Consider the following 26,179-nt stretch of genomic DNA (forward strand, 5'->3'; position numbering starts at 1 on the left):
CTCAGACCATACGCCGCATACTGCATCAAATTGGTCTGCATGGCTGTTGTCCCAGAAGGAAGCCTCTTCTAAAGATGATGCACAAGAAAGCCTGTGAACAGTTTGCTGAAGACAAGCAGACTAAGGACATAGATTACTGGAACCATGTTCTGTGGTCTGAACTAAATAAGTTTACCTTAATCTCATCAGATTGTGTCAAGTGTGTGTGGCGGCAACCAGGTACAAAGATAAGTGTGTCTTGCCTACAGTCAAGCATGGTGCTGGGAGTGTCATGGTCTGGGGCTGCATGAGTGCTGCCAGCACTGGGGAGCTACAGTTCATTGAAGGAACCATGAATGCCAACATGTACTGTGACATACTGAAGCAGAGCATGATCCCCTCCCTTCGGCGACTGGGTCGCAGGGCAGTATTCCAACATAATGATCCCAAACACACCTCCAAGATGACCACTGCCTTGATAAAGAAGCTGAGGGTAAAGGTGATGGACTGGCATTTCTCCAGACCTAAACCCTATTGAGCTTCTGTGGGGCATCCTCAAACAGAAGGTGGAGGAGCGCAAGGTCTCTAACATCCACCAGCTTCATGATGTCGTTATGGAGGAGTGGAAGAGGACTCCAGTGGCAACCTGTGAAGCTCTGGTGAACTCCATGCTCAAGAGGGTTAGTGCAGTGCTGGAAAATAATGGTGGCGACACAAAATATTGACACTTTGGGCTAAATTTGGACATTTTCACTTAGGGGTGTACTCATTTTTGTCGCCAGCGGTTTAGACATTAATGGCTGTGTGTTGATCTATTTTGAGGGGACAGCAAATTTACACTGTTATACAAACTGTACACTCACTACTTTACATTGTAGCAAAGTGTCATTTCTTCAGTGTTCCATGAAAAGATATAATAAAATATTTACAAAAATGTGAGGAGTGTACTCACTTTTGTGAGATGCTGTTATCTCTGTGCAGAGTCTGTGAATTAGTGGCCTTTTTCTGTAATGAGCCTTTCTTCTTGTTGAACAAGGACAGCGTTCTGAGGTCTAAGACTTCTTTCTTCCTGAAGGTGGTCTCTGCTTTTCACCTTAACCAGAATTCTCTTTGGTCTTCTCTGAATCATTCAATTTCTCCCCGCTGCCTGTATGTGGTATGCACTGTGAAAGTTTATGTCTTAGCTACTACCTCCTGCAATGTCCTAGTAATAATGATTAGAGAGTCTGTGTCCTATATCACTAGGAAAATAGTATTTTTTTTTCCTAACCTAAAATATATTTTCTGTAGGACAGGACACATGTTCTATAATTATTACATCTGGGTTATATTTAGCTACCTTCAGGGGATTGGACATTGGCAAAAAAGAAGGCATCAGGGATAGCCCTCGGAATAACTCTTCCCACTTCAAGCTATCCACATTTATGTAGAAATGAATGGTGTGATCACAAAAACAGAGGGGCATGTGCTGTACTATACTCCAAGAAACAGATTTACTGGCAAGTCAAAAATCCTATTTATTCTGTGTGTTTTGCAAAGTAAAAATGTCTTAAGTGTAACAGCAAACATCTGTTGTGAGGTTAATATTCTGTTATGTTACAGTGCCTTGAAAAAAGTATTCATACCCCTTGAAATTTTGTCATGTTACAACCAAAAATGTAAATGTATTTTATTGGAATTTTATGTGATAGACCAACACACAGTGGCACATATTTGTAAAGAGTGACAGAAATATGCAATTTCCCTATCACTCCACCCCCTGGCTCACAAATATCATATAATAATGCCTCCAAACTGTACATAAAGGCGACATGTCCGCATTGGATGGAAAGCACCTAATAATTGTAAACAAAAAGAATAAATAATTAGGTTTTCCCCCACCCCCCAGTTTACCTTTTAAATAAAAAAAAAAATGGGGGATTTAAAGTATTACTAATCTAAAGTGTAGATACCTACTTTCCCTGTCTAATTTACCTACAAAGAAAATCAAATTTGGCTATGTTAGGGCTGAAAATTTTCAAATAATATAAAAAAAAAATTTTTGTTGTACTAACAGAAGAACACCAAACTTTTCCTTTCGCAAGCACAGGAGTGAGTATGAACATTAAACTTTCCTTTCCAAGAGTTTAAAAGCGTAGAAGCTTGTCAAAGTCCTCCATTCTGGTGATGGACAGCAGAGTCTTAAACATACGGTGACCAGATCACAGCTGCAACACAACATTTGCAACGCTGTGGAACTGAAAGAACTGTAGAATACAAAGTCCATATCATCCTCTGGACGTTTGCAGCTCACAAGTCATAAACGTGCAGGCACATAACCACCATGGTAGATGAAACTTTTGCTTATTTATATAGACCGTTTAGGCACTGGACCATCAGAGCAGATAAAACAGTTCAGGTACTTCATCAGAACACAAACACACAAACCCAAGCAATCGGGGAGCTTTGCAGAAAAACCAAACCTGGGAACCTATCTCATTTCATAAAAATGTACCAAGAAATTTGAATCAAGTGTATCAAATGTGAGGGCCAAAGGATCACTGAGTGTCCGATAGAACAATGTATATATCAATATTTAGAGCACCTTTTTTTGAAGGACTTGCTTTAAAATTTGCAATCATTGCAGTAATTGTGATTTATCTTTGATTGAAACAACAATTTTGAGTGGAAATCAAATTACCTTTTCCATAATGAATGATATGATTCACTTGAATTCAAACTGTCATTCGTAAAAAATAAATTGTACTTTAAAGTAGATACCATTTATATGTAAAACCCAAGTTAAATCTTTAACTTTTAGTGTAACATTTTCTCTCCCTGTACTGTGCACATCCTGTGGATTCTGTTTTTACGCACACTCCAACAGTGGTGCTGCCTTACAGTTCCACTACAATGATTATGGCAGAATATACCAAAGTACATGCTACTATAATCAAGCTAGATGCTCACAGGAAATCGGAACAGCACATGAAGATATACAATCACATTTAGATTAAATCTTTGCATATTCTTACACCTTTCTCAAGCATTAGAAATAAGTAAACCATCCCAAATGTAATGCAATATTAATGTTGATCAGGCACTAGTATTTTTCTCTGTTTCAGATTTAACTTAATCAAAGAAAAAAAACTTGAAAACCCATCACACAGCATCAAAATTATTACCTGCTCTCTATACAATGGGTTCCAAGAAAAACTGTCATTACATTCATATATTATATAAACAAAATCTCAATAAAATGAAGCAAGTTGTCATTGGATGCTGTAATCTTCATCTTTAGTTCTTGGACATCCAACCATGTCAGACAGGTGGATTGATGCTGTTTAGTCCTAGCTAGGAACTAAACAAAAATTAAAGGTCTTAGTAGGTTATCATTATTTTTTGTTTCTAGAAATAAATGAATGGTTTGCACAAACACGCATATAAAAAACACTTTCACAAAATATAAAACATATGGCCATGTTGTTTCATGAGTGCATACTAAATGAGCTCATGGTTAATTAAATAATTAATTATAACCACATGGATTTTCATTAAATGACGTCCATCAGAAGTTGACAATAATTCACCATAGTTAGAATTACATTCAAGATAACATTTATAGTGTGTTCATCACATTGTGCACAAAGAATATACATCACCAAATCCATATTGATTTTTCTATTGCACAGTCCCAAATATACAGATCTTGGAAACTTCTAGGAAAAGATCTGGTTCCTTTTTGTATTAACGAAAAAACGTATAAAACAATCATTAGTGTTGTGTTCTAAAGTATCACACTTCTATACAATCACCAATAAAGTACAATACAAAGTAGATTTACATATTTATCTCAAGCGATCATTCATTATTGTCCTATCTTATGCTGTAATACATTTGGTCATACATTTAACATATAAAATAATAGGTGCAGTGCTTGAGAACAAGTGTATAAAAGTTCCAAAAAATCTGTGTGTAGTCCTATTCGGTTTAAATCAGCAAATGTCTGTGATTCCAAGATGGTATTGCTGGGTTAAACATATCACCACCAACAGATGTCACCAAACACACTGACCCTTACCGTCAGGCTGATAAGACTGCACCAGATAAATAATCCCCACGCTGGTTCATCATTGCGCCGGAAGACACAGCGGCCATCTTCTTGGAAGGAAATACCCCACACTGTTTATACGCTGAAGCCATCCCGATAGAATGTGAGTGTATTTTATGATTTAATAAAGCAATACTTTAATTTAACCTACTGCACTATGAGCCTTTTCACTATTTTTGGGGGCATATGAGGATCTTGAGGATCTGTGCCTAATCTGTCATTCATGTTCCTGAGAACTTATGGAGATCTGTGGTTAAGTTTGGATGAACCAGCGTGGGGATTATTTTACATAGTTACATAGTAGGTGAGGTTGAATAAAGACCATAGTCCATCCAGTTCAACCTGTGTAGGTGTGTGTGGCTGTAATCATCTCACATAGCCCTGAATGTTCTGATCCTTGAGATGTACGTCTAAGAGTCTTTTGAAAGCCACCATACTTCCCGCAGAAACCACCTCTTGTGGTAGAGAATTCCACAATCTTGTAGCCCTAACAGTAAAGAACCCCCCACGTTGCCTGAGGTTAAAACGCTTCTCCTCTAATCGCATTGTATGCCCTCGAGTCCTCATGCAATCCCTTCGACTGAACAGCTTTTTTTCTAAGCTGAGATCCCCATTGAGATATTTAAAAATTGCTATCATGTCCCCCCTCAGGCGTCTCTTCTCCAGGGAGAATAAATCAAGCGATTGCAGACGCTCTTCATAATTAAGGTCCTCCAATCCCCTAATTAGTTTAGTTGCCCTTCTCTGGACTCTCTCCAGCTCCAACACATCCCTCCTGAGGACTGGCGACCAGAACTGGACAGAATACTCCAGATGCGGTCGGACCAGAGTTTTATAAAGTGGAAGGATTATAGACTTATCTCTGGAATACATACCTTTCTTTATGCATGCTAATATTCTGCTGGCTTTGGCAGCTGCCGCTTGACATTGCATGCTATTGCCTAGTCTATCATCAACCAAGACTTCCAGATCTTTCTCCATTTTTGATTCCCCCAAGGGTTCCCCTCCTAATGTGTATTGTGCTTTTATGTTTCTAGTCCCCAAGTGCAAAACCTTACACTTCTCCACGTTAAACCTCACTTGCCATGTCGTTGCCCACTCCGTAATTTTGTCCAGGTCATTCTGTAGGATATCTGCTTCATGCTGTGCAGTTATTGCCCTGCCCAATTTTGTGTCATCTGCAAGAACTGATATCGAACTACTGATCCCGTCCTCAATGCTGTTTATGAATAAATTGAACAAGGTTGGTCCCAGGACTGAGCCTTGGGGCACCCCGCTTGCCACCTCAGACCAGTCTGAGTATGCGCTGTTTATTACCACCCTTTGGACACGCCCTGCTTTTGATACCTGCAGACCTTAATTTATAAATTAAGCGCTTATGGGGAACTGTATCAAACCCCTTAGCAAAATCTAAGTACACCACATCCACTGGTCTGCCCCTATCTAGCTCACAGCTCACCTCCTCGTAGAATGTTAAGAGATTGGTTTGACAAGAAGGCCCATTTGTAAACCTGTGCTGGTTACTGCTGATGATGTTGTTGTCTTTAGCAAACTCTACGATATAGTCCCTTACCATCCCCTCCAGAAGTTTACATACTATCGATGTCAAACTGACAGGCCTATAATTTCCCGGTATATGCCTCTGACCCTTTTTGAATATCGGAATCACGTTTGCTTTCCTCCACTCCCCTGGTACATCTCCTGTCCTAATTCTGTCAGCAAAGATCAGGAACAGTGGTCTAGATATAACCTTACTGAGTTCCTTGAGTATTCTCGGATGTACGCCATCCGGGCCTGGTGATTTGTTTGTGTTAAGTTTATCCAGCCTATTTATCTGGTGCAGTCCTATCAGCCTGACGGTAAGGGTCAGTGTGTTTTGGTGTCTGGTGGTGGTGATATGTTTAACCCAGCAATACCATCTTGGAATCACGGACATTTGCTGATTTAAACCGAATAGGACGACATACAGATTTTTTTGGAACTTTTATACGCTTGTTCTCTAGCACTGCACCTATTACTTTATATATTGTGTATGTTTATATCCTGACATATGTGCAGCTGCTGTTGTCTTTGTTTTTTATATATATTTTTTATTCTCTTTTATTGAATTGATTGTTCCAAGCGCAGCGCTTTCTTGTTTTATACATTTAACATGTTATTCCGAACTTGTCTTTACTAGCCCTCTTATTCAACTGACGTAACGCCACTTTTTTTTGAGAAAAAAACATTCCCCTCTGGGTGATCCATGTACATTACAAGGATTTTATCCAACTTTGTTGCAGATTCCTACCTTTTTGTTATTCTGAAGAAATCATGGTTTGTTACTCTGTGCCCCTGTGCTACGTGAGTCTTATGGGAGGGGTTTCATAATTATCAATGAGCTGTGCAGCTGCTTGTCACTAATGAGGAAACCTTCTGGGCCTGCATCCCTGTTCCCATTACGAGTATCCCACCAAAATAACATTTTTGTTGCAGGGGATCCATGAAATCTCACTTGCATCTTTGTGCAGACTTCTGGGAAAATCAGTGAGCCAATCACACAAGCAGGAAATTATGTTTCTGGGGGACATTCTGTATACATTCTGTGTACAGAACACCTCTAGGTAGCTATATTGAATTGCATTTTCAGAAAATTAAAGTGGCTGCAGATTGAGAAGGAAAGTTATTTTTTAATAACATTAATTTACAATATGACTTGACCCACCAAATTGGTGTTCCCCCTGAAGTAAAGTCACGCAGTTTTTTTTTTTTTTTTTTACAGGGTGGAGCCTCTTCCCTTTCCACGCCCAGTAGGCTGGAATGTAGAACTAACCATTTAAATAATTATAATAATCATGGCAGCTTTTAGAAATGTAAAGGGTGTCCGCCTCAATCAGCCATTTTCTTTCTTTGTTTCAAATTAATCCTAGAGTTACAAACCAAAACTAACAATTTCAACTAGGATTTTATTTCTACAACAACATCATATATAAACATTTCCTTTGCCTTACAAAACCATCACCCACATTTGAACATCACATTTAACAGCATATTAGTCTATTCTTGTATGTTCAGAACTGTCCTGCTTCACAGACAGGTTTCCTTTTAAAAGGGGTAAGGAAAGGTGTCTGATGTATCTTCCCCTCTCTCCTCTCATACACAGACACACAGGACATGTGAATGGGAGAGATCCAGTCCCTCACGCAAGCAGGCTTTCTCATCTCCCAAATGCTCACACAGGATGACCCTCAAACATCAGTAGCAAAACGTATTTTACAAATGATCAGTACTTAGCGTTACCTTTCTATACTAATTCAGGTAACATTGTCGCATTTAACACATACAAAACAACATGCATTAATCAGGTCTTCATACAAGTACATTTCCTCAACATTAGCTAGCTACAAACAATTCAGACATACACACATATCTTACGTTACTGCAGTATTACAATCTGAGCGTCAAGCTCATCGTTTTCGAAATTCAAAAAAATCTTGTTGCTCTGAAACTTTTACAGTCCAGAGACCAATGCTATTAATATCATAAATTGAGGCTTCCTGAAGACACAGCCCTCCTAACTGTATATCAGTGTCCCGCCCAATTTATCAAACTAAAACAAAATCGCAAACCAATGACTTGCACTTGAAATAAGCCAGCTAAGTATCTGATAAGTTTTCTACACTTTCTGAATGTACTATAGCTTACAATACAAGAACACAACATTAAACCCAGCAATAACAGTCTAGCACATCTTTGCATCATATTATCTCTCTTGTTTACACAAATCAAACCAAGTACCAAATGTTTAGTCACGTTTTTGGGTTGTATTCGATATGTGGAAGGAGAGATTACACAAATACCTAAAAAGTATAACATTCATTAAAAGTAATGACAGATACAGATAAAGAAAATTTCTGTCGCTCATTGACAGACGTAGTCCTCCTTGATTAATATCAACTCGGGTTATACTGCCCTCTACAGGAGTAGGACTAGACGGGAAAGAAAACGTTCTGGCCACACCCTAGGGGCAGTCCCAGAGGGTATATCCTCTCACTTCCTGCTACAGCAAATCAGTTTTTTTCTGTCTAGTTAGGAGTAAGGACCTAGATTCCTTGCTAGGATCTTCGGTCCTGGCAAGATTTTTTTTTAGAAATACTTTTTTAGACAGCTTTTTTTCTCCAGTGTTCCTGTGAGATCTTCAAGCAAGTACGCTGAAACTGGGCGACGGGCTGGATGTTGAGATCCAGTGGTCACCCCAGTTCAGCCTACGAGCGCGTGCAGGCCATAGCTCCGTGCTGGGTCGGCCGCGACATAGTCCCACTGGACGGGGACTGACCCTGCGAGTTAAACGTCTCGCCTGACCGCCAATGACCAACAGAGTCACGGCGTCCGTATTGGTCGACAGCCCCCCCACCCCGGTGGAGAGGGGTTCTGTCAGGAGTTGGCGCCCGCCTGGTTCCGGTATGGTGAGTAGAATGTTCCCCCTCTCCCCCTGTCGGGTTTGTTGGTGGACGCGGGCCCCTCTCTGGGATGGTCGGACACTCGGTTTTCTGGGTCTCCCCTCTATCCTATAACAGGTCACAGATCCCCCAATTTGAGTGTGATTTTTGTGAATAGAAACCAGGAGGCTTGGTTTGGGAGCTGACTATCTAAAAGTCATTATATGACTGTAAGGGTGACTGAAGTCAGTGGCAGACTACTAAGAGGCATTACCATTGAGGTATAGAGGTATCCTACCTGTCTAGTGTGTACACAGGCCGATGCCTATGCCTGAGTTACTGCAGCCACAGATCGCCATCCCTCCAGAAAGCCGGTCACTTCCACAGGCCACACAGCCTCCCGCAGGCCGAGGACACCTCCCGCAGGCCGCACAGGCCGAATGCACACATCCCGCAGGCCGCTGCTAGCTTGCAAGCCGCCGCTATCCTACACAGGCCGCCGCCATTTTCCTGCAGATCGCACGAGGCTGCCATATTGGCGTAGCCTCGTGTCTCCAGCATGGGGGCGGCCATGTTTGAGGTGACCAAACACCTCGTGGAGTAATTGGGAGGCGCCGGAAGGCGTGTAAAGGGGCGGAGCCGCCTCCTTGGCCCAGGGAAAGCAAGCCAAAGACTTCCTGTCTGTAACAGACAGTGCTGGAAGCAGTTTGATAAGAAACTTCTGTGCATCAGGTGAGCCTTGGGGTCTCTCTCTCTCTCTCTCTCTCTCTCTCTCTCTTTCTGAGGGGTCCAAGCAGGTAGACTGAGGGGCGCTACTGCGCGGGGGGACTAAGTTGAAAAAAAAAAATGTTTTTTTTTTTTTCTTGCAATTAATTTTTTTGTGTTTGCTGGCAAGTGTCTTGCTACATGAACCCTGCCACTCATGTATCCCCACCTGATCCCCTCGGGGTGGCCGCAGGACCCTCCAGTACCCCACTTGTGATGATGCATTATCAGCAGCTTTGGAGTCTTTGGTATCCCGGGTGGAGGTAGCCTGTCAGGGACGGGGGTCAAGAAGAGCGACCCCCGCCTACCCCTATGTCATCTGATACTTCAGATACGGATTCTGAGCCTGTCATTGCCGGGAAACCTTAAATCTTGAGGTTACACCGGCAGAGGTAGCTGAGACTCATATTCCTTTTTTGGTACTAGCACGCCTACCAAAATGGTGAAGGGTTTCCCTTGCCCAAATGGGGTCGTCCGTAAAAGAGCCCCTGCTATTTCCAAACGCATTGCTAGGCACTATAATTTTTTGAGGAATCCCTCATTACAAAGATGGACGGTACCACCAATAGTGGACTCACCGATTTCCAGACTAAATAAAGCAACTGTTATCTCGCTGGATTGACAGAATGGGACCCACCCATCTCTAGGGTGGGGGGACGTCTTCACCGGTTTCCGGATCCAGGGCTTTCCAGAATCCCGGATAAAGGGATTCGCAAGGTCATATGGTCGGGATACAAGATCGAGTTCGATCACTTCCACCGGTGCGATTCTTCCCTTCCAATATTCAACATCCCCGGGTCGCTTAAAAAGCTTTGCGGGGGACAGCTTGATGCAACAAGCAGTGGTAGTTCCCATTCCTTGGAGGAGTTCTAGTCGAACCTGTTCACAATGCCCAGGAAAAAGGGCTAGGTTTCGTCCAATTCTGGTCTTGGAAGAGATGGAGTCCATCCATACAGTGGTGGCCTCCCTGCATCAGGGGGATTTCCTGGCGTCCATAGACATTTAGGATGCCTATCTTCATATCCCCATCTTCGCAGGACATCAGCGTTTTCTTTGCTTTTCCCAAAGATCATCCCTGGTTCCCACCAGGAGACTGAACTATCTGGGCCTAAATTTGGATACATCCTTGGCAAGAGTGTTTCTCCAGGCGGAGAAACTCCAGAAGATTCAGTCAATGATTCGGATGTTGCTGTCCGTCAACTGGCTGGGATTGATGGTCGCCTCCTTAGAGGCAGTACCGTTTGCCCAGTCTCATACCCGAATTCTCCAAAGAGGAGATTCTTCTCATATGAAATCGGAATCCCCGATTCCCTGGACAATTGGATCCGATTGAGCGAGCGGACCAGGGAGGCTCTGGTCTGGTGGCCTCGGTCTCCGATGCTCAGCCAGGGGAAGTCATTTCTTCTGATAAATTCCAGGTTACCGATAAAGGTGTTGGAACTGAGAGCGATCAGACTTTGTCTGATTTACTGGACCGAGCAGCTCCAGGGCAGTCTGGTTCGGATCCAATCGGACTATGCCACGGTCATGACTTATGTCAATCACCAAGGGGCACCAAGAGAGCCCTGGCGGCCATAGAAATGGCCAACATTCTTTATTGGGGGAACAGTTGTTCCAGTTCTCTCCGCGATATTTATCACGGGGGTGGACAGGCAGATTATTTCAGCCGTCAGATTCTGGATCAAGAGGAATAGTCTCTTCATCCAGAGGTATTTCACCAGCTATCCCTTCATTGGGGCACCCCGGATATGGATCTGTTGGCTCAACAGGGCTCGCGCCCGCGATCCTCTAGCGGACGCAGCAGACGTGCTGAGCGCCCCGTAGGGGAAGTATCAGCTACTGTATGTCTTCCCCCCTCTCAAGTTACTGCTGAGATTTCACTGCAGGATAGAGGTGGAGGGAACTCCAGTTATCCTGGTAATTCCGGGCTGGCCTCGTCATGCCAGGTACGCCGACTTGGGCAGGCTAGTCACAGACGCTCCTTGGAGACTTCTTCTCAGGGAGGATCTGCGGTCTCAAGGACCGATCTTCCATCGTGCTTTACAGTCGCTGGTTTTAACGGCCTGGCCATTGAGACCCAGGTACTGAAGGACAGGGGATTGTCCGCTTCAGTTATTCCTACTCTAATTAAAGCAAGGAAAGCGACTTCTAGCAAAGTCTATTATCGCACATGGAAGACTTATATTGCGTGGTGTGAATCGTTGGGATTTCCCCCACGTACCTATTTGGTGACCCAAATTTTGGCTTTTCTGCAAAAGGGGGTTGAGCAGAAACTATCCTTGAGCACTATCAAGGGTCAGGTTTTCAGCGTTAGCAATCTTCTTTCAGAAGCCGCTGGCTACTCATTCCTTGGTGCGGAATTTCATCCAGGGGGTGCGGCACTTGGCTCCGCCAGTGCGCGCGCCCTTACCGCCCTGGGATCTTAATTTGGTTTTGTCGGTTCTGCAGAAACCTCCCTTTTAAAATATCAGGGAGATTCCCTTGCTTACATTATCCCAGAAGGTGGCCTTCTTGGTGGCTATCACTTCTGCATGCAGGGTGTCAGAACTGGCTGCATTATCATGCCATTCCCCATATCTTGTGGTTCATAGGGATAAGTTAGTTCTTCATCCGAAGCCATCCTTTCTTCTTAAGGTGGTTTCCGACTTTCATCTGAATGAAGATATTGTGCTACCTTCCTTGTGTCCTCAGCCCAATCATCCTTGGGAATATGCGTTGCATTCCTTGGATGTGGCTCGGGCAATCAGGGTATACCTGAAGGCTACGGAATCGTTCCGTAAGACGGATTCACTTTTTGTGATCACGGATGGTCCCAGAAAGGGGTTGCCTGCATCTGCCGCGACTATCTCCAAATGGATCAGACAGACGGTGGTACAGGCTTATTCGATTAGGGGTCGGAATCCTCCGTTCCCTGTTAAGGCGCACTCCACTCGAGCGCTCAGTACTTCCTGGGCCTACCGCCATCAGGCGTTAGTGGTCCAGGTGTGCAAGGCGGCTACCTGGTCGTCGGTTCATACCTTTACAAAATTTTATAAAGTTGATGTGATGGCATCGGCGGATGCCTCATTTGGCCGCAAGGTTTTGCAGGCCGCAATTTGAGGAGACCGGTGGTCTACCTCAAGGGTTTTTTTCCTTTGGAATTTCAGTTGAGTCTCATCGTGTGATTGATGAGCCTTTTAAAACTTCTAGTTGGCACCGGTTGGGCCTTCTAGATTGGATTTTGATTTCCATTATCCCACCCCTCATTTGTGGCACTGCTTTGGGACGTCGCGAGTTGATATTAATCAAGGAGGACTACGTCTGTCAATGAGCGACAGAGAAAAATGGATTTTTGTAAAATCTTACCGTAAAATCCTTTTCTCTTAAGCTCATTGACAGACGTAGTACCCGCCCCTCTGTTTTTGAGTTGGGTTGGGTTAAATTCTCTAAACACTGCTTTGTGACATAACTGATTTGCTGTAGCAGGATGTGAGAGGATATACTCTCTGGGACTGCCCCTAGGGTGTGGCCAGAAGGTTTTCTTTCCTGTCTAGTCCTACTCCTGTAGAGGGCAGTATAACCCGAGTTGATATTAATCAAGGAGGACTACGTCTGTCAATGAGCTTCAAAGAAAATGATTTTACGGTAAGATTTTACAAAAATCCATTTATCACAAGAATGCTTAACTTAAGATGCTGTTTCCGCCATGGAGTCCCCCTGCTTTTCATACAGCATGACCAGGTAATCAGACACACATGCCTAATGGCAGCTGTGGAAGAGACTAACTTATTCCAGTTTGGGCAGTGGTATTTAAACTTGTGTATACGGGATCGACAACTCCCAAGCCAACTCGCTTTGCAACATGACCCCTCAAGGACTTGTTTAGTTAACAATAATATTCGTTTGGTATAAGGTAAAGCTTTGCTTATGTTCTTATATGGCCCCCTTAACCAGGGTATTAGCGGCTTTATCAGTTATTTGTGGGCCAACCTTAATAAGGAATATGAAATGTGCAATTTCCCTATCACATTTATTGTAATTTATTCCTATTTACTCCTGATAAAAGCCTAGGAGCTAAAAATATATGCATCTAAACCTGCTACAAAATTGTGGCCCTCTCTGTACCAGACAAATGTGTATAATATGTTTGGGTAGACTGCAAAAGCTAAAAGGTGATAATAAAAAAAAATGAAGCCCACTTCAGCTGCGTACTGTGTTGTGATTTGAATCTTGGATTTATGGGAAGAATGTCCCAGTTACTTAGAAACACTTTTATTCTGGCAACTGGGATTTTCCAACTCCAATGTCAATAAGTTTTTATTTTTCAATTAATATATATAATTTTAACAGGATACAAATAGCTTGATAATAAGCACGAGAATAATTTAAATCCTGTAGGGTTGGTACACATGAAACCACAGCTTCTCAAAAAGACGAGGATAGTCATGAGGTTTGTAGAGAGGTGTGTTTGTTGATGTTCAGTAAATCTGTGGGTGCTCAAACGCACCAAAGCTCAGTAATCTAATTAGGATTTTTCCTTTTAAGTAAACCCCACTGGACCTGTATGTTGTATATTCATGTCTATGCATTTACAAAACAAAAAATGAAGATGTATCTTTTTTGCAGATACAAAGCAACATTTCATCAGTGTGAAGTATGCAAAAAAGTCTTTAAGGGGAAATCAAGCCTTGAAATGCACTTCAGAACACATTCTGGTAATATTTATTTATATTGTAAAGTCTCATTAAGACTATCTCTATGTGCTATTTAACCACCTCTAGAGCGATTTTTTTTTTTTCTTTTTTTTTTTGCACACGTAAAAATCTGCATTTTCGGTCCTAAAAATACTTAAAACCCTGAGAACATGTATGTTGCAAAATATATGAGGAGCTGTTTTTTTTAATGCATATTTTCGGTAAAAATATAATGAAATTAATTTTAGCGCACCGAAAAACACAATATAATACCCAATTTGGCAAAGAAGGTTTATTATAAAGGTGATTAAAACATAAATAGCTCCACCTCAGATAGTACACTAGCAGTGCTAATAATTCATGCAATATACATGGATCAATAAACAGAGTCTCTGTAATGGGTGAATATGAGAAGAGCTCATGCAAACAGTCCCAAAATGACAGGGTGACAATCCAAGGATGAAGATCATCAACAGTGGTGCATCCAAACCACAGAAAAAGCCTCCACCTCACCGCTGTGCACACCTTAAGGTAATAGACTTACCAGAGGGCAATTGGTACAAGCCACTAATGCCACAACAAACGAGGAGACGATAGATCCTCAGACCCCCTTGGAACCCTGGATGGGAGACTCTCCTCACACCAAGTACACCTGGTACTCTTCCAAAGCCTTGAAAACCTTAGATGGGACACTCTCCTCACATTGGTGTACAGGAGCCACTCAGCATACCATGGTGCATGTAAGCAGAGTAATGAAACCACATAACGTGATACTGTATAACTCCAACTTAACCCAAACAGAAAGACCCCTCAAATATTGCACTCGCATAAATAACATAGGTAAAAGCGTGTGTCCAGCAGTCGTTCCCCGCTAGTTCCAGCTCGCCGCTCGGTACCTAGTCGGCCAACTTCTGGGTATGACGCAGGACGTAGGTAACCCTGGTGACCACGCACTGACACATTTCATCAGCAACGGACTTCAACTGAGGGCGTGGACACATGGTACGGTCACTCATATTTATCTGCTGAGGAAATGGGCAGTGCATAATACCCAATTTCTTTGTAAAATATAATGGATGGGTTTGCATCGAGTAAATAGATACCAAACATGTCACCACTTGCCGACTAGCCGCAGCTTTGTTACGCGAAATGACGTACACGTACGTCGCTTCGTGTAGCAGTTAGTGTGGGTGCACGGTCGCCGATTAGCTAGAGGGGGGAGCCAATCAGTGGGTCTGGCAGTCACGATGTCCGCTGGGCACCCGCGATCATTCCCCATGGAGACAGGACGGTGGTCTGCTGATGTAAACATGGCAGACCGCTGTTCTGTTGGTGATGAACACAGGGATCCTGTGTTCCTCCTATTTAGGAACACAGGTCTCTGTGTTCATTTAGTAAACCCATCCCCACACATTTAGAAAGCATCCCCTAAGCACGCATTTAACCCTTTGATCGCCCCTTGTGTTAACCCCTTCTCTGGCATTGTCATTAGTACAGTAGCAGTGCATATTTTTAGCGCTGATTACTGTAGTAATGTCACTGATCCCCCCAAAAGTGTCAGGTGTCTGATCTGTCCGCTGCAATGTCGCAGTCCCGCTATAAAATCGCTGATCGCCGCCATTACTAATAAAAAATCAATAAGTAAAAATTACATAAATCTTTCCCCTAGTTTGTAGAAATGATAACTTTTGCGCAAACCAACCAAGATTTTATTTACCAAAAATATGTAGCAGAATACATATTGGCCTAAAATGATGAAAAAATTGGATTTTTACGTTTTTTTTTTTTTATTGGGAATGTCTTATAGCAGAAAGGAAAACCATTTTTTTTTTTTTTTTTTTTGAGAATTGTCGCTTTTTTTTGTTTATAGTGCAAAAAAAGAAAAAAAATCGCAGAGGTAATCAAATACCACCAAATGAAAGCTGTATTTGTGTGGAAAAAAAGGACATCAATTTTATTTGGTGCTCATCAAGTTATAATAAACTATGAGCTACGATAAATAGTTTTTTTTTTTTTTATTACCTTTTTAAACATTTATTTCTATTTAACTTTATTGTTCTCACAAGGGAGGTCAACAAACCCATATATGATAGCATTAGCCGGGTGACAGGTAATCTTTTTGAAGAAATTGGGAGTCTATTAGAACCCAATGTCTCTCCGGTCCTCCAAAGCAGCTAACCAAGCCCAAATTGTGCTTGGTTAGCTGTTTTCCCTGGCTGTATCAACCAGGGAATGACAGCTCTGAAACTGGAAACACAGAGCTGAGGGCTTCTGTCTTTATTCACTGTAGGGGAGATCGAGGAATGGATAGATGTCCCTCAAGCTTTTCTCGCTCACCATCCTAAAGTCTTTCGATGTGATAGAGCACATCAGCAACGAGGAGGCAGACAGGCACTCCTGATTTCCATTGAAAACAACGTACATTTACATATTCTTGACGTGCATGATAAATGGCCAGGAAAGTATAGACTTTAAAGTTGAGACTAGCGCTGTGGGGGGTGGGGGGGGGGGGAAGTGGTGCGGGAAGATTAAGGTGTTCGTACACCATGCAGAAAATTTGTTTGGGTGTTAACAGCAGCTTAAACAGGTGCTTTTGTGTTTTAATTGTTTGTACATATACATGGGAAAGAGATTGACTTAATGTAAATATTCTTATCAGCAGTGTATAAGGCTTGGTGTACATCTATGCTGGTGTGGAACTCCCGCACCAGCAGCAAAAATGCGCTGCCGTTAGCAGATGCGCGAGGACGCCATTAATTCTTAATGGCACCCTCACACAATGGAAACCACAGTGTGTTTTCCTTGTGCTGGGAAAGGTAGAACACTATGTGGTTTCCCGGCGGCTGCATTTTTAGATAAGGTGCAGGGACATTTCCCTGCGTTTCCACAGGTACAGCAGGCCATTCAAATAAATTGGCTGCTATGCATGCGCAAAGGTAGCTGTAGGGAATCTGCAGTAAAGGGCTGTTTAGATGGGGTAGCAAGAGCATGGGTGTTTTAGGCTTGATTCACACCTATGCATGTTCCTTTTGAGTGTTTCTGTAGTGCTTTTTTTCTGTGCTTTCTACGTTTTTTTGCCGCGATTTTACTGCAATTTGCATTTTATGCTAATGCTTTTTTTTTTTTTTTTTGTAAAATTTGTTGTTGGGCAAAATTAAAAAACACAAATTGCGACAAAAATTGCGGTAAAAAAGCACTAAATGCTTTTCTGCAGAGTTTTCATTGAGTCTATTGAACCAAAAAAGCAAAAAAAAGTACCTTTTGCGTTTAAAAAAGGTCCCTGACCCCTTCCAAAAATGCAAAGGCACAAAAATGCACTGATGTGAACGTGTTCCATAGGAACCCATGTTAAAAAAAATGTCATAGATTTCTGCAAAAAGCAGATTAATATGAATGGAGCCCTATTGCGGGAATTAATTGGGGAAAAATATACTTTTAGTTCCAGGATTTGACCTTCTGAAACGTCCTGGATTTTTTTAAAGTGAAATTAAACCTTCAGGTTTTTTTAGATTAAATTAACAAAACCTCTCTATACTTACCTGCTCTTTGCAATGCTTTTGCACAGAGCAGCCCCGATTTCTCTTTTATGGGGTCCCCCACCAGCACTCCAGGCCCCTCCTCTTCAGTGGGAGCATCCACACAAAGCAGCTTTCCATAGGGGCACCTGTCCGTGCTCGCTTCCGAGCCCCACTGCTCTGTCTGTTGACACAGACAGCGGGACTCGGCCCCGCCCCCAACCCTGTCACAGCATTTGATTGACAGCAGCAGGAGCCAATGGCAGCGCAGAAGGTTTTTCACCTTAATGCATAGAATGCATTAAGGTGAAAAACCTTAAGGCTTTAAAACCACTTTAAACCTTATACATACAGACAATATACTTATACCAAGGTTGTAAACTTCAGTATAAGTAACTTATTCTATCTTCAACAGGTGAAAAACCATATAAGTGTCAGATCTGCAATCAAGCTTTTCGTATCAAAAAGACACTAACAAAACACATGGTCATACACTCAGATGCTCGTCCATTCAACTGCCAGTTTTGCAGTGCAGCTTTTAAACGCAAGGACAAGCTCAAGTACCACATTGACCATGTTCATAGTTTAAAGACAGAGGAAGATGGAACAAACGAAGAAGAAGATGGAACAAACGAAGAAATCAAGTTCTACCCAGCTGCTTCGCAGAGCTCAGAGGCTGATATCTGTGTGCCTCTCACCTTGGTACCTGTGGAGGTGGCAGAAAGTGAAGGTGAATTAGGGACCCATGCTGACTCTTCTGTATTGCCACAGGATGCACAGTACCAGCGTCCTTCTGACTTAACCTTCTTGGAAAAGTACACTCTTACGCCACAGCCAGCAACCCTTTTACATCCAGTCAGACCTGAGCAAATAGAGACTCGAGAACACTCTTACTTGGGGACACTGCTTGGCCTGGAGTCACAGCCTTCTGTGCAGGCTGTTTCCAGCAGTGACCACCAGTGAAAATGACAATTTGTAGACTTTAATCTGTGGAGGTTGCTGCTTGGAAGGGTTATGGGCAGGCACCACCCTTAGCAGTCATTTGACATGTTTCTGTAGACTACTTGCTCTGTTCCCTACCACCTGCATAAATGTGCTGTTCCATTAGATTCTCCTAATTAATAAAATAGGTACAAATCTTCAGCTAGGATCCTACATCACTGTAACGGTTATTAAAAAGTGAAAGAAAATTGCTTTAGCAGGGGAAATCAGTAAGGTTCTAGCTGTCATTTGTCTAGTTTTTGTTACATTTTCCTCTTGTGTATAAATTTTCCTGTAATGCTTTTAAATGGTGATTTTTCTTTTAGATAATTGTTAACTGAACCTGCCAGGGAAGACGTGTAAGGGATTAGTTTTTCATGGTACAAGATGCTGGGTTGTTGTCCTTTTGACTACCGTTAGTTCTAGCTCGATCAGTGAGCAGGTGGTGGTTTACTAAAGAAGCAGAGGCTGTTCGCTTAGCAAAGTGATGGTAAGTAAATATAGTGAACCTGTAATCACTTTGAAAATCCAAAACATGTGCAATGGAAATAATAAAAAAATAGATTTTGCTGCCACATGATTGGTTGATTGAAAAGAACATAGCTTCATCCTTTGTACTAAGCAAAAATAATGTTCACTGAACTAAGTTAACAGTTTCTTTACCTTTTTAGTAAGTCAACCCTTCGTATGTGCATACCTTGTGTCCCAATGCTTCACTGGCTGCATATTTGTTTCAAGCCAAGGACTCACTAGATAGTGAAAGAAGGCTGAAGGTGGCAGCCGGGGGTTTGTCACAATTAGACATTTACCCGTAGAGGACCCTGTATTTCATCTTTACAAGTTACATTTAAAGCTTTTCTGGGTGTCCTTGAATGTACAGCAATAAGTAGGTTAGTGTTAAAGTAGAACTATAGCAAAAACTTTTTTTTTTTTTCATTTGGATAGATTAAGGGAGGGTTATATCCCCTGTTCGTTTTTTTATTTTTTTGCCATCTGTGTCCTATTGCGGAGATTTTCCTTCACTTCCTGTCCCATAGCTAAACAGGAAGTAAGAGGATATCCCTGCAAATTAAGGGAATTCCTTGGGGACCCCAAGGTCACCAGAACTAATGTCCATAATGAAAGACTTCCTCCCGATTTACTTTTCTGGGGACAACCCAAAATTTGGATTTTCATTACTTTCAATGATAGTGGTAAATAGAGAGGGTGAATCTCCTTAATGGGGCACAGAGCGCAAAAAAAAAAAAAAAAAGTGACAGGTAATCTACTGTAATCCCTCTCCTCTCTATCCAAAACTAAAAAAAAAGGTTTTGCCTTTTAGTTATACATTAATTAAAGAGAATGCATTTCTTGCTCCAAAGATTTAGAGCCGGTTCACACTGCCGCGACCTCTAAGTCGCCTCATAAGGGGCAACTTGTTAGCGTGACTTTTAGCACGACTTTGTATGATAGACGACTTTGTATTTGGCCAATCAGAATATGATGGTTCTGGGTCATGCTCAATCACACAAAAAAAAGTTCTTAAAAATTGTCGTTTTTGATAGAGAGCCAATTATTGAAAAAATTATTTAAAAAAAAAAAATTAGATTTCTTTGGATTAGTGTCTGGGGGGTCTAAAAAGTGTACCTGTGAAGTTTCAGCTCTGTAGCATGTCCAGAACCAGAAAAAAAAGATCATTTTTCTTATAATTATTAATAGAGCAGGGTAGTGGCTTCTCTCCACCTTGCCTTTTTTTTTTTTTTTTTTTTGCTGGCATTTTTTTTTCTGGTTCTGGACATGCTACAGAGCTGAAACTTCACAGGTACACTTTTTAGACCCCCCAGACACTTAATCCAAAAAAAGTCATTCCTGCCTCCAAAAATGCCCGATAAATGCCTGCAACAAAAACGCCCAGGTAGGGGGGAAGCCATATGCCTGCGCTATTAATAATTATAAGAAAAATTATCTTTTTTTCTTGTTCAGGACCATTTTAATGCAAAGTCGGATCACAAGTCGCTTCAAATAAGATAAGGAGGTGACTCCCATTGAAGTCTATGGGATGAGTCGGATCACAAGTCGCCTCAAAGTAGTACAGGACCCTTTTCAGAAGTCGGATCGACTTCAGTAGTGCCAATTAAGACGGCACTCATTGATTAACATTGCTTTTGCTATGTCAAGCGATTGGGGCGACTTGAGGGCACACAAGTCTCCTCACAAGTCGTGGCAGTGTGAATGGGCTCTTAAAATGAAAACTTGTTTTATTATAGATTTTTAACTGTACAAAAAAGATACATTTTAACCAACATAAAATACCCATAGAAAGAGTACGCTAATCATGTCTGTTCCTATTCATTGAGTTTTTTTTTTTAAGTTTTGTCCAAGTTTTAAACATGAAATGAATTACTTTATTAAACAATAAGATCATGTAAGCAAAATATTCAAATATATAATTTCTGAATTACTTGCATGGTAATTTCTGTGAAATCAGGCTTTTGGTTGTGTCTAAACCTGTAAAAAGATTATAAATTAATTTGGCAAACTTCTTTGCACCTGTGTTTTTTATTTTCATATTTATTTTCAGGTACTTATATAGCGCTGTCAATTTACGCAGCGCTTTACATGTACAATGTATATTCACATCAGTCCCTGCCCTCAAGGAGCTTACAATCTAAGGTCCCTAACTCGCATACATACACAGTAGGGCCAATTTTTTTTATACAGGATCCAATTAACCTACCAGCATGTCTTTGGAGTGTGGGAGGAAACCCACGCAGGCACAGGGAGAACATGCAAACTCCAGGCAGGTTATGTCGTGGTTGGGATTCAAACCAGCGACCCTCTTGCTGCTAGGTGAAAGTGCTAACCACTACACCACTGTGCCGCATATCTTTTGAGATTAAAGAGTAATGGAGGAATTAATGTCTATTAAGTTATTGTGATAAGATATGACCCTGGTTCCAAATAAGGAACTTATCGGTAATTCTGTACTCAAATATGTCCTTCTCGTAGTTTGCCTGGTTCACATCAGTATAATCTTGTAAACCCTAGTCTGAAATGTCTAATGTTTAAGATTAACCAATTCTGAACTGGAAAGATTTGCCCCCTTAATGACCAGGCCATTTTTTGCGATTCGGCACTGCGTTATTTTAACGGAAAATTGCGTGGTCGTGCAACACTGTACCGAAATAAAATTGATGTCCTTCCCCAACCCCCTCCCCCACACACACACACACACACACACACACACAAATAGAGCTTTCTTTTGGTGGTATTTGATCAACTGTGTGTGTTGTTTTTTTTTCTCTGGAAAAAAAAAAAAACTTTTCACATACTGCTATATAAAACATTCCCCCCCCAAAAAATGTAAAAATCAAAATTTCTCTTACGTCCTCCGACAGTCGCCGCCCCTTCCCAATTCGTCACCAATGGGTATTGACCTTTGCTCCGTAGGAGTAGCTAGGCAACAAGAATTGTTAATACAAAGCTTTTTAACATAGACACACCCCTAGGGGCTGTCCCCTCAGTCAATACCTCCCTGCACCAGCATTCCCAACTCAGTTTGTCTTTGCCTAGCTTAGGAGTAGCTGGCTATCCTGTGCTGGGGCTCAGTCTCAGCCTTCTACCCTTTCTTTGATTTTATTTCGAGTATTTTTCTCTTTTCCTTGCTAGCTGTTATTTTGTCAGCCTTAGTTTAGGGATCTTCTGATGAAGAATCATCATGCGGAGCTGGGTCTCGGACTGGCCGCCCTGCATCCCAGGGCTGATAGCTAGATGGATCCCCAGCCTGCCATCGAGCGTTCAGCTTAGGTTTTACCCTGGCACATTGAACGACCCATCCCTGTTCGCTGCAGGGATGCTGCCTGTGAGGTGGCTACCTCACTGGACGCCATGACTGCGGTCCACAAGCGTCCTGGCTGCGGCACTCCCTGTCTGCCCTGATAGCGGTTTGTCGCTGGAGACGGCTCACCACGCCATCTGGTACGGTAAGCACCTTCTGTGTGGGGACCTTCTGTATGGGTGTCAGTCTGTGGCTGTGTATACCCTCCATGTCTGTGTAACTGCGGGCTCCCTGTCAGATCCCTGTGTGGCTGCATGCCTGTGGGCTGCGAGGGGGGGGGGCCATCCTGCTCTGCGGTTTTATTATGCTCTGGGTACAGTTTGAGTGCAGACATGTGTGTGTGCGGTGATCGCTGCGGCGATCTGCCATTTTATTTGACTGTATACTGTGACCGGCCCTGTCTCTATGCAGCGCCGTGTTTTGGCGCCATTCGCCGCCATTTTGGCGGGCGATACTGTCCATGCACATGGCGCCGCCATTTTATTGTAGCCTTTTTCCTCTGCCGAGCGGCCATTTTGCTGGAGCCTTCCATAGGCTATATCTCTGTCAGCATTGCATCACTTCCTCTTTCCCCGGGAACAGCGATCGGTGGCAGCAGTCTGGTGTGCTCTCTCCAGGTTTTTGCCTGTCTGTCCTGTCATTCCTTGCTCAGTGTTTGTCTATCCCTGCGGGGTCAGTGCATACAGCAGTGTGCGGTGGGCTGCGCTCGCCGTGGTTTTAAAGGGCCAGTACCTTTATTGATTTTCTGTACTGGGGCATGGATTCTCAGGATAGCAAGTTTCCCCCCGCCCTGGTGGGGGACCAGGGGGCTGCTGCACCCTCCGAGGGGGGCGATCTGGCCACTGTAGTGGCTTCCTTGGTGTCTCAGGTGCAGATGCTGCTGGCTGAACGATCCGCAAAAAGGGCCAGGTTGTCAATTTCCTCTGATTTAGAAGGCGATATGGCTGCTGGGGCTGACGTGCCCTTCTCAGGGTCCCGCTCATCTTTGGACCTTGCGGAGTCTGAGGGAGAGCCTGAGGTGCAGGGGGTTGATGTTTCTCCCCCTGGCTCGCCTGAAGAGCTTGCACTCATGAATGAGCTGATTGCCTCCATAAAGGGCACCTTGCACTTGGAGGATGGGCCTACTCCTCCTGCTAGGATGTCTGCTTTCGGAACACAGAGGGCTCGCAAATCAGCGCAGGTTTTTCCCTGCCCTTCTGAATTTCACCATACGGTTAATGAACAGTGGCGCAATTTAAAGAAGCCTTTTACTGTGCCAAATAAGTTTAAATTGCTTTATCCGTTTGCGCCTGCCACCGACGAGCGTTGGTGTGTGGCACCTTCGGTGGATCACGCGGTAGCCGTTTTGAACAAAGCTACTGCGGTGCCCTCCGAGGATACCCTGGTTGTCCGGGACCCTACGGACAGGAGAATAGAGTCTCTTGCCCGTTATGCCTATATGGTGGCTGGTTCTATGCTGAAGCCTATTTTTGCTTCCATTATGGCGGCGCAGGCTGTTGCTGATTGGACCAAGATGCTCAGGCGCACCTTGGCGGCTGATTCCGCTCCGCCTACCACGTTGGCTATGGTGGACCAGATCCATCAGGGTGTCATGTACTTGTGTGATGCGGACTTGAATTTAGCTCCCTTGGCTGCACGCCTGTCCAGCGTGGCGGTGCTGAACCGTCGTCTGATTTGGCTGAAGAATTGGTCGGTCGACCAATCATCTCGCAAGACGTTGGCGGATTTTCCCTACGCGGGGTCTCGCCTTTTTGGCGAGGCTTTGGATACCCTGATAAAAGGGGTTACGGGGGGCAAGAGTACTCTCTTGCCCCAGTCTTTCAAGCATAAGTCTTTCTGTGGAAAGCGGAATTCCTTGTCTAGGCCCTCTCAGGGGTCCTTTCGTGCCTTTAGGTCGCAGTCCAAGGGCAAGCCCTTCAAAGGCCAAGGCTCCCAGAAGAAGCCGTGGGCAGGGAAGCAGAAGTCCGGCCAGTAGGGTTCGACTTCCCATACCACTTCCGCCTGAAGGGGCTCCCTCACCCGTTTCTGGGGTGGGGGGACGTCTGCACGGTTTCCTACAACCTTGGCTGGCCCGCGTTCGGGACAGGTGGGTTCAGGAAATCGTTCGATCTGGTTACAAGATCGAATTTCTCTCTCGGCCGGCGGGCAGATTTTTTCCCTCAAATCTTCAGCTGTCTCCGGAGTGCTTGCAGGATTTGCACCTGGCGGTGCGGGACCTGCGGGCCCAGGGGGTTGTGGTCCCGGTGCCTCATCGGGACAGATTTCAGGGGTTTTACTCCAATCTGTTCACTGTGCCCAGAAAGGAGGGCAAAGTGTGTCCGATTCTGGACCGCTTTGTGCGGGTTCGCAAGTTTCGCATGGAATCCCTGCGCTCAGTGGTGGCTGCCCTGAGTCCGGGGGAATTCATGGCCTCCATCGATCTGAAGGATGCGTACCTACACATCCCCATTTTCGAGGGTCACCAGAGGTACCTTCGATTCGCTATTGCGGAGGATCACTACCAATTCGTTGCCTTACCTTTCGGTCTCGCTTCGGCTCCGCGGGTTTTTACCAAAGTGCTGGCGCCGGTTCTGGCCCTGTTGCGAGCACAGGGCATTGCTGTCTTGGGGTATCTGGACGATATCCTGATACGGTCAAACGCCAGTCAGAGCCTGGTGACCGACCTGTCCACCACGATGCGGACACTGCAGGAGTTCGGTTGGACTATCAACATTCCGAAGTCGACTCTGTGTCCTTCGGTTCGTCTTCCCTATCTGGGGATGATTCTGGACTCTGTCCAAGCGAAGGTCTTCCTGCCGGAGGACAAGCTTCGGACTCTTCAGGACGAGGTCAGGTCCCTCAGGGACAACCGACACTCGTCTCTCCAGACATGGATGAGATGTCTAGGTCTAATGGTTTCGTCTTTCAAGGCGATCCCTTTTGCCCAGTTTCACACGCAGGGTCTCCAGGCGGAGATTCTGACCGAGTGGGATGGGCAGCCGCAATCTCTGGATCTGCGGATCTCGTTAAGCCAAGACACCAGAAGGGGTCTTCTGTGGTGGCTCCAGTCCCCGGCGGTGTCGGGGGGCAAGTCTTTTCGTCCATTGTCATGGACGGTGTTCACCACGGATGCCAGCCTGTCGGGCTGGGGTGGTGTTCTGGGCGTTCTGTCCACCCAGGGAACTTGGTCGGAGGAGGAGTCCTCCCTCCCGATCAACATTCTGGAATTAAGAGCAATAAAGCTTTGCCTTCTGCGATGGGAGGACCGGCTTCGGGGCCGTCCGATTCGGGTTCAGACGGACAATGCCACCGCGGTGGCTTACATCAACCACCAAGGGGGCACCAGGAGTGCTCGAGCGGCTCGGGAAGTAGCCGACATTCTGTCTTGGGCCGAGACGCACGTCCCGGCAATAACAGCAGTTCACATACCGGGGGTGGAGAACTGGCAGGCGGATTATCTGAGTCGCCAGACTCTGGACCAGGGAGAATGGTCTCTCCACCCGGATGTCTTCCAGATGTTGTGCGCGAAGTGGGGTTCCCCAGATGGGGACCTGTTCGCGTCTCGTCTGAACAACAAGGTGGAAAGGTTCGTGGCAAGGACGCGCGATCCTCGGGCAGACGCCTCAGATGTGTTAGTGGCGCCCTGGCATCAGTATCGTCTGATGTATGCCTTTCCGTCGATTCAGCTGCTGTCCTGGCTTCTTCGCAGGTTAGCCTCGGAACCGCACACAGTGATTCTGGTAGTGCCGGACTGGCCTCGCCGGTCCTGGTACGCAGATCTCGTAAATCTGGCAGTCGACGCTCCGTGGCGTCTGCCACTTCGGGAAGATCTCCTGTCTCAAGGGCCGATATTCCATCCTGCTTTACAGTCTCTGGCTTTAACGGCCTGGCTGTTGAAAGCCAGGTCCTGAAGGATAGGGGTCTCTCCCCTGAGGTCATTCCCACTTTGATCAAGGCCAGAA

At 44.2% G+C, this 26,179-nt stretch overlaps 1 protein-coding gene across 1 annotated transcript in view; it reads left to right on the forward strand.

Moving 5' to 3' along the window:
- Nucleotides 1-18,678, forward strand: part of ZBTB41 (zinc finger and BTB domain containing 41) — an 82,294-nt gene extending 63,616 nt beyond the window's left edge. The window contains exons 9-10 of the mRNA XM_082265224.1: nt 13,858-13,946; nt 17,856-18,678. Of these exons, the coding sequence (XP_082121350.1) occupies nt 13,858-13,946; nt 17,856-18,403 (637 nt within the window). The 3' untranslated portion in view covers nt 18,404-18,678. The remainder of the gene's footprint in view (nt 1-13,857; nt 13,947-17,855) is intronic.
- The last annotated feature ends 7,501 nt before the right edge of the window (nt 18,679-26,179 follow it).

This window comes from Pelophylax lessonae, assembly GCF_965119305.1.
Source record: "Pelophylax lessonae genome assembly, chromosome: 8".
In the NCBI taxonomy this organism is placed as follows: Eukaryota; Metazoa; Chordata; class Amphibia; order Anura; family Ranidae; genus Pelophylax; species Pelophylax lessonae.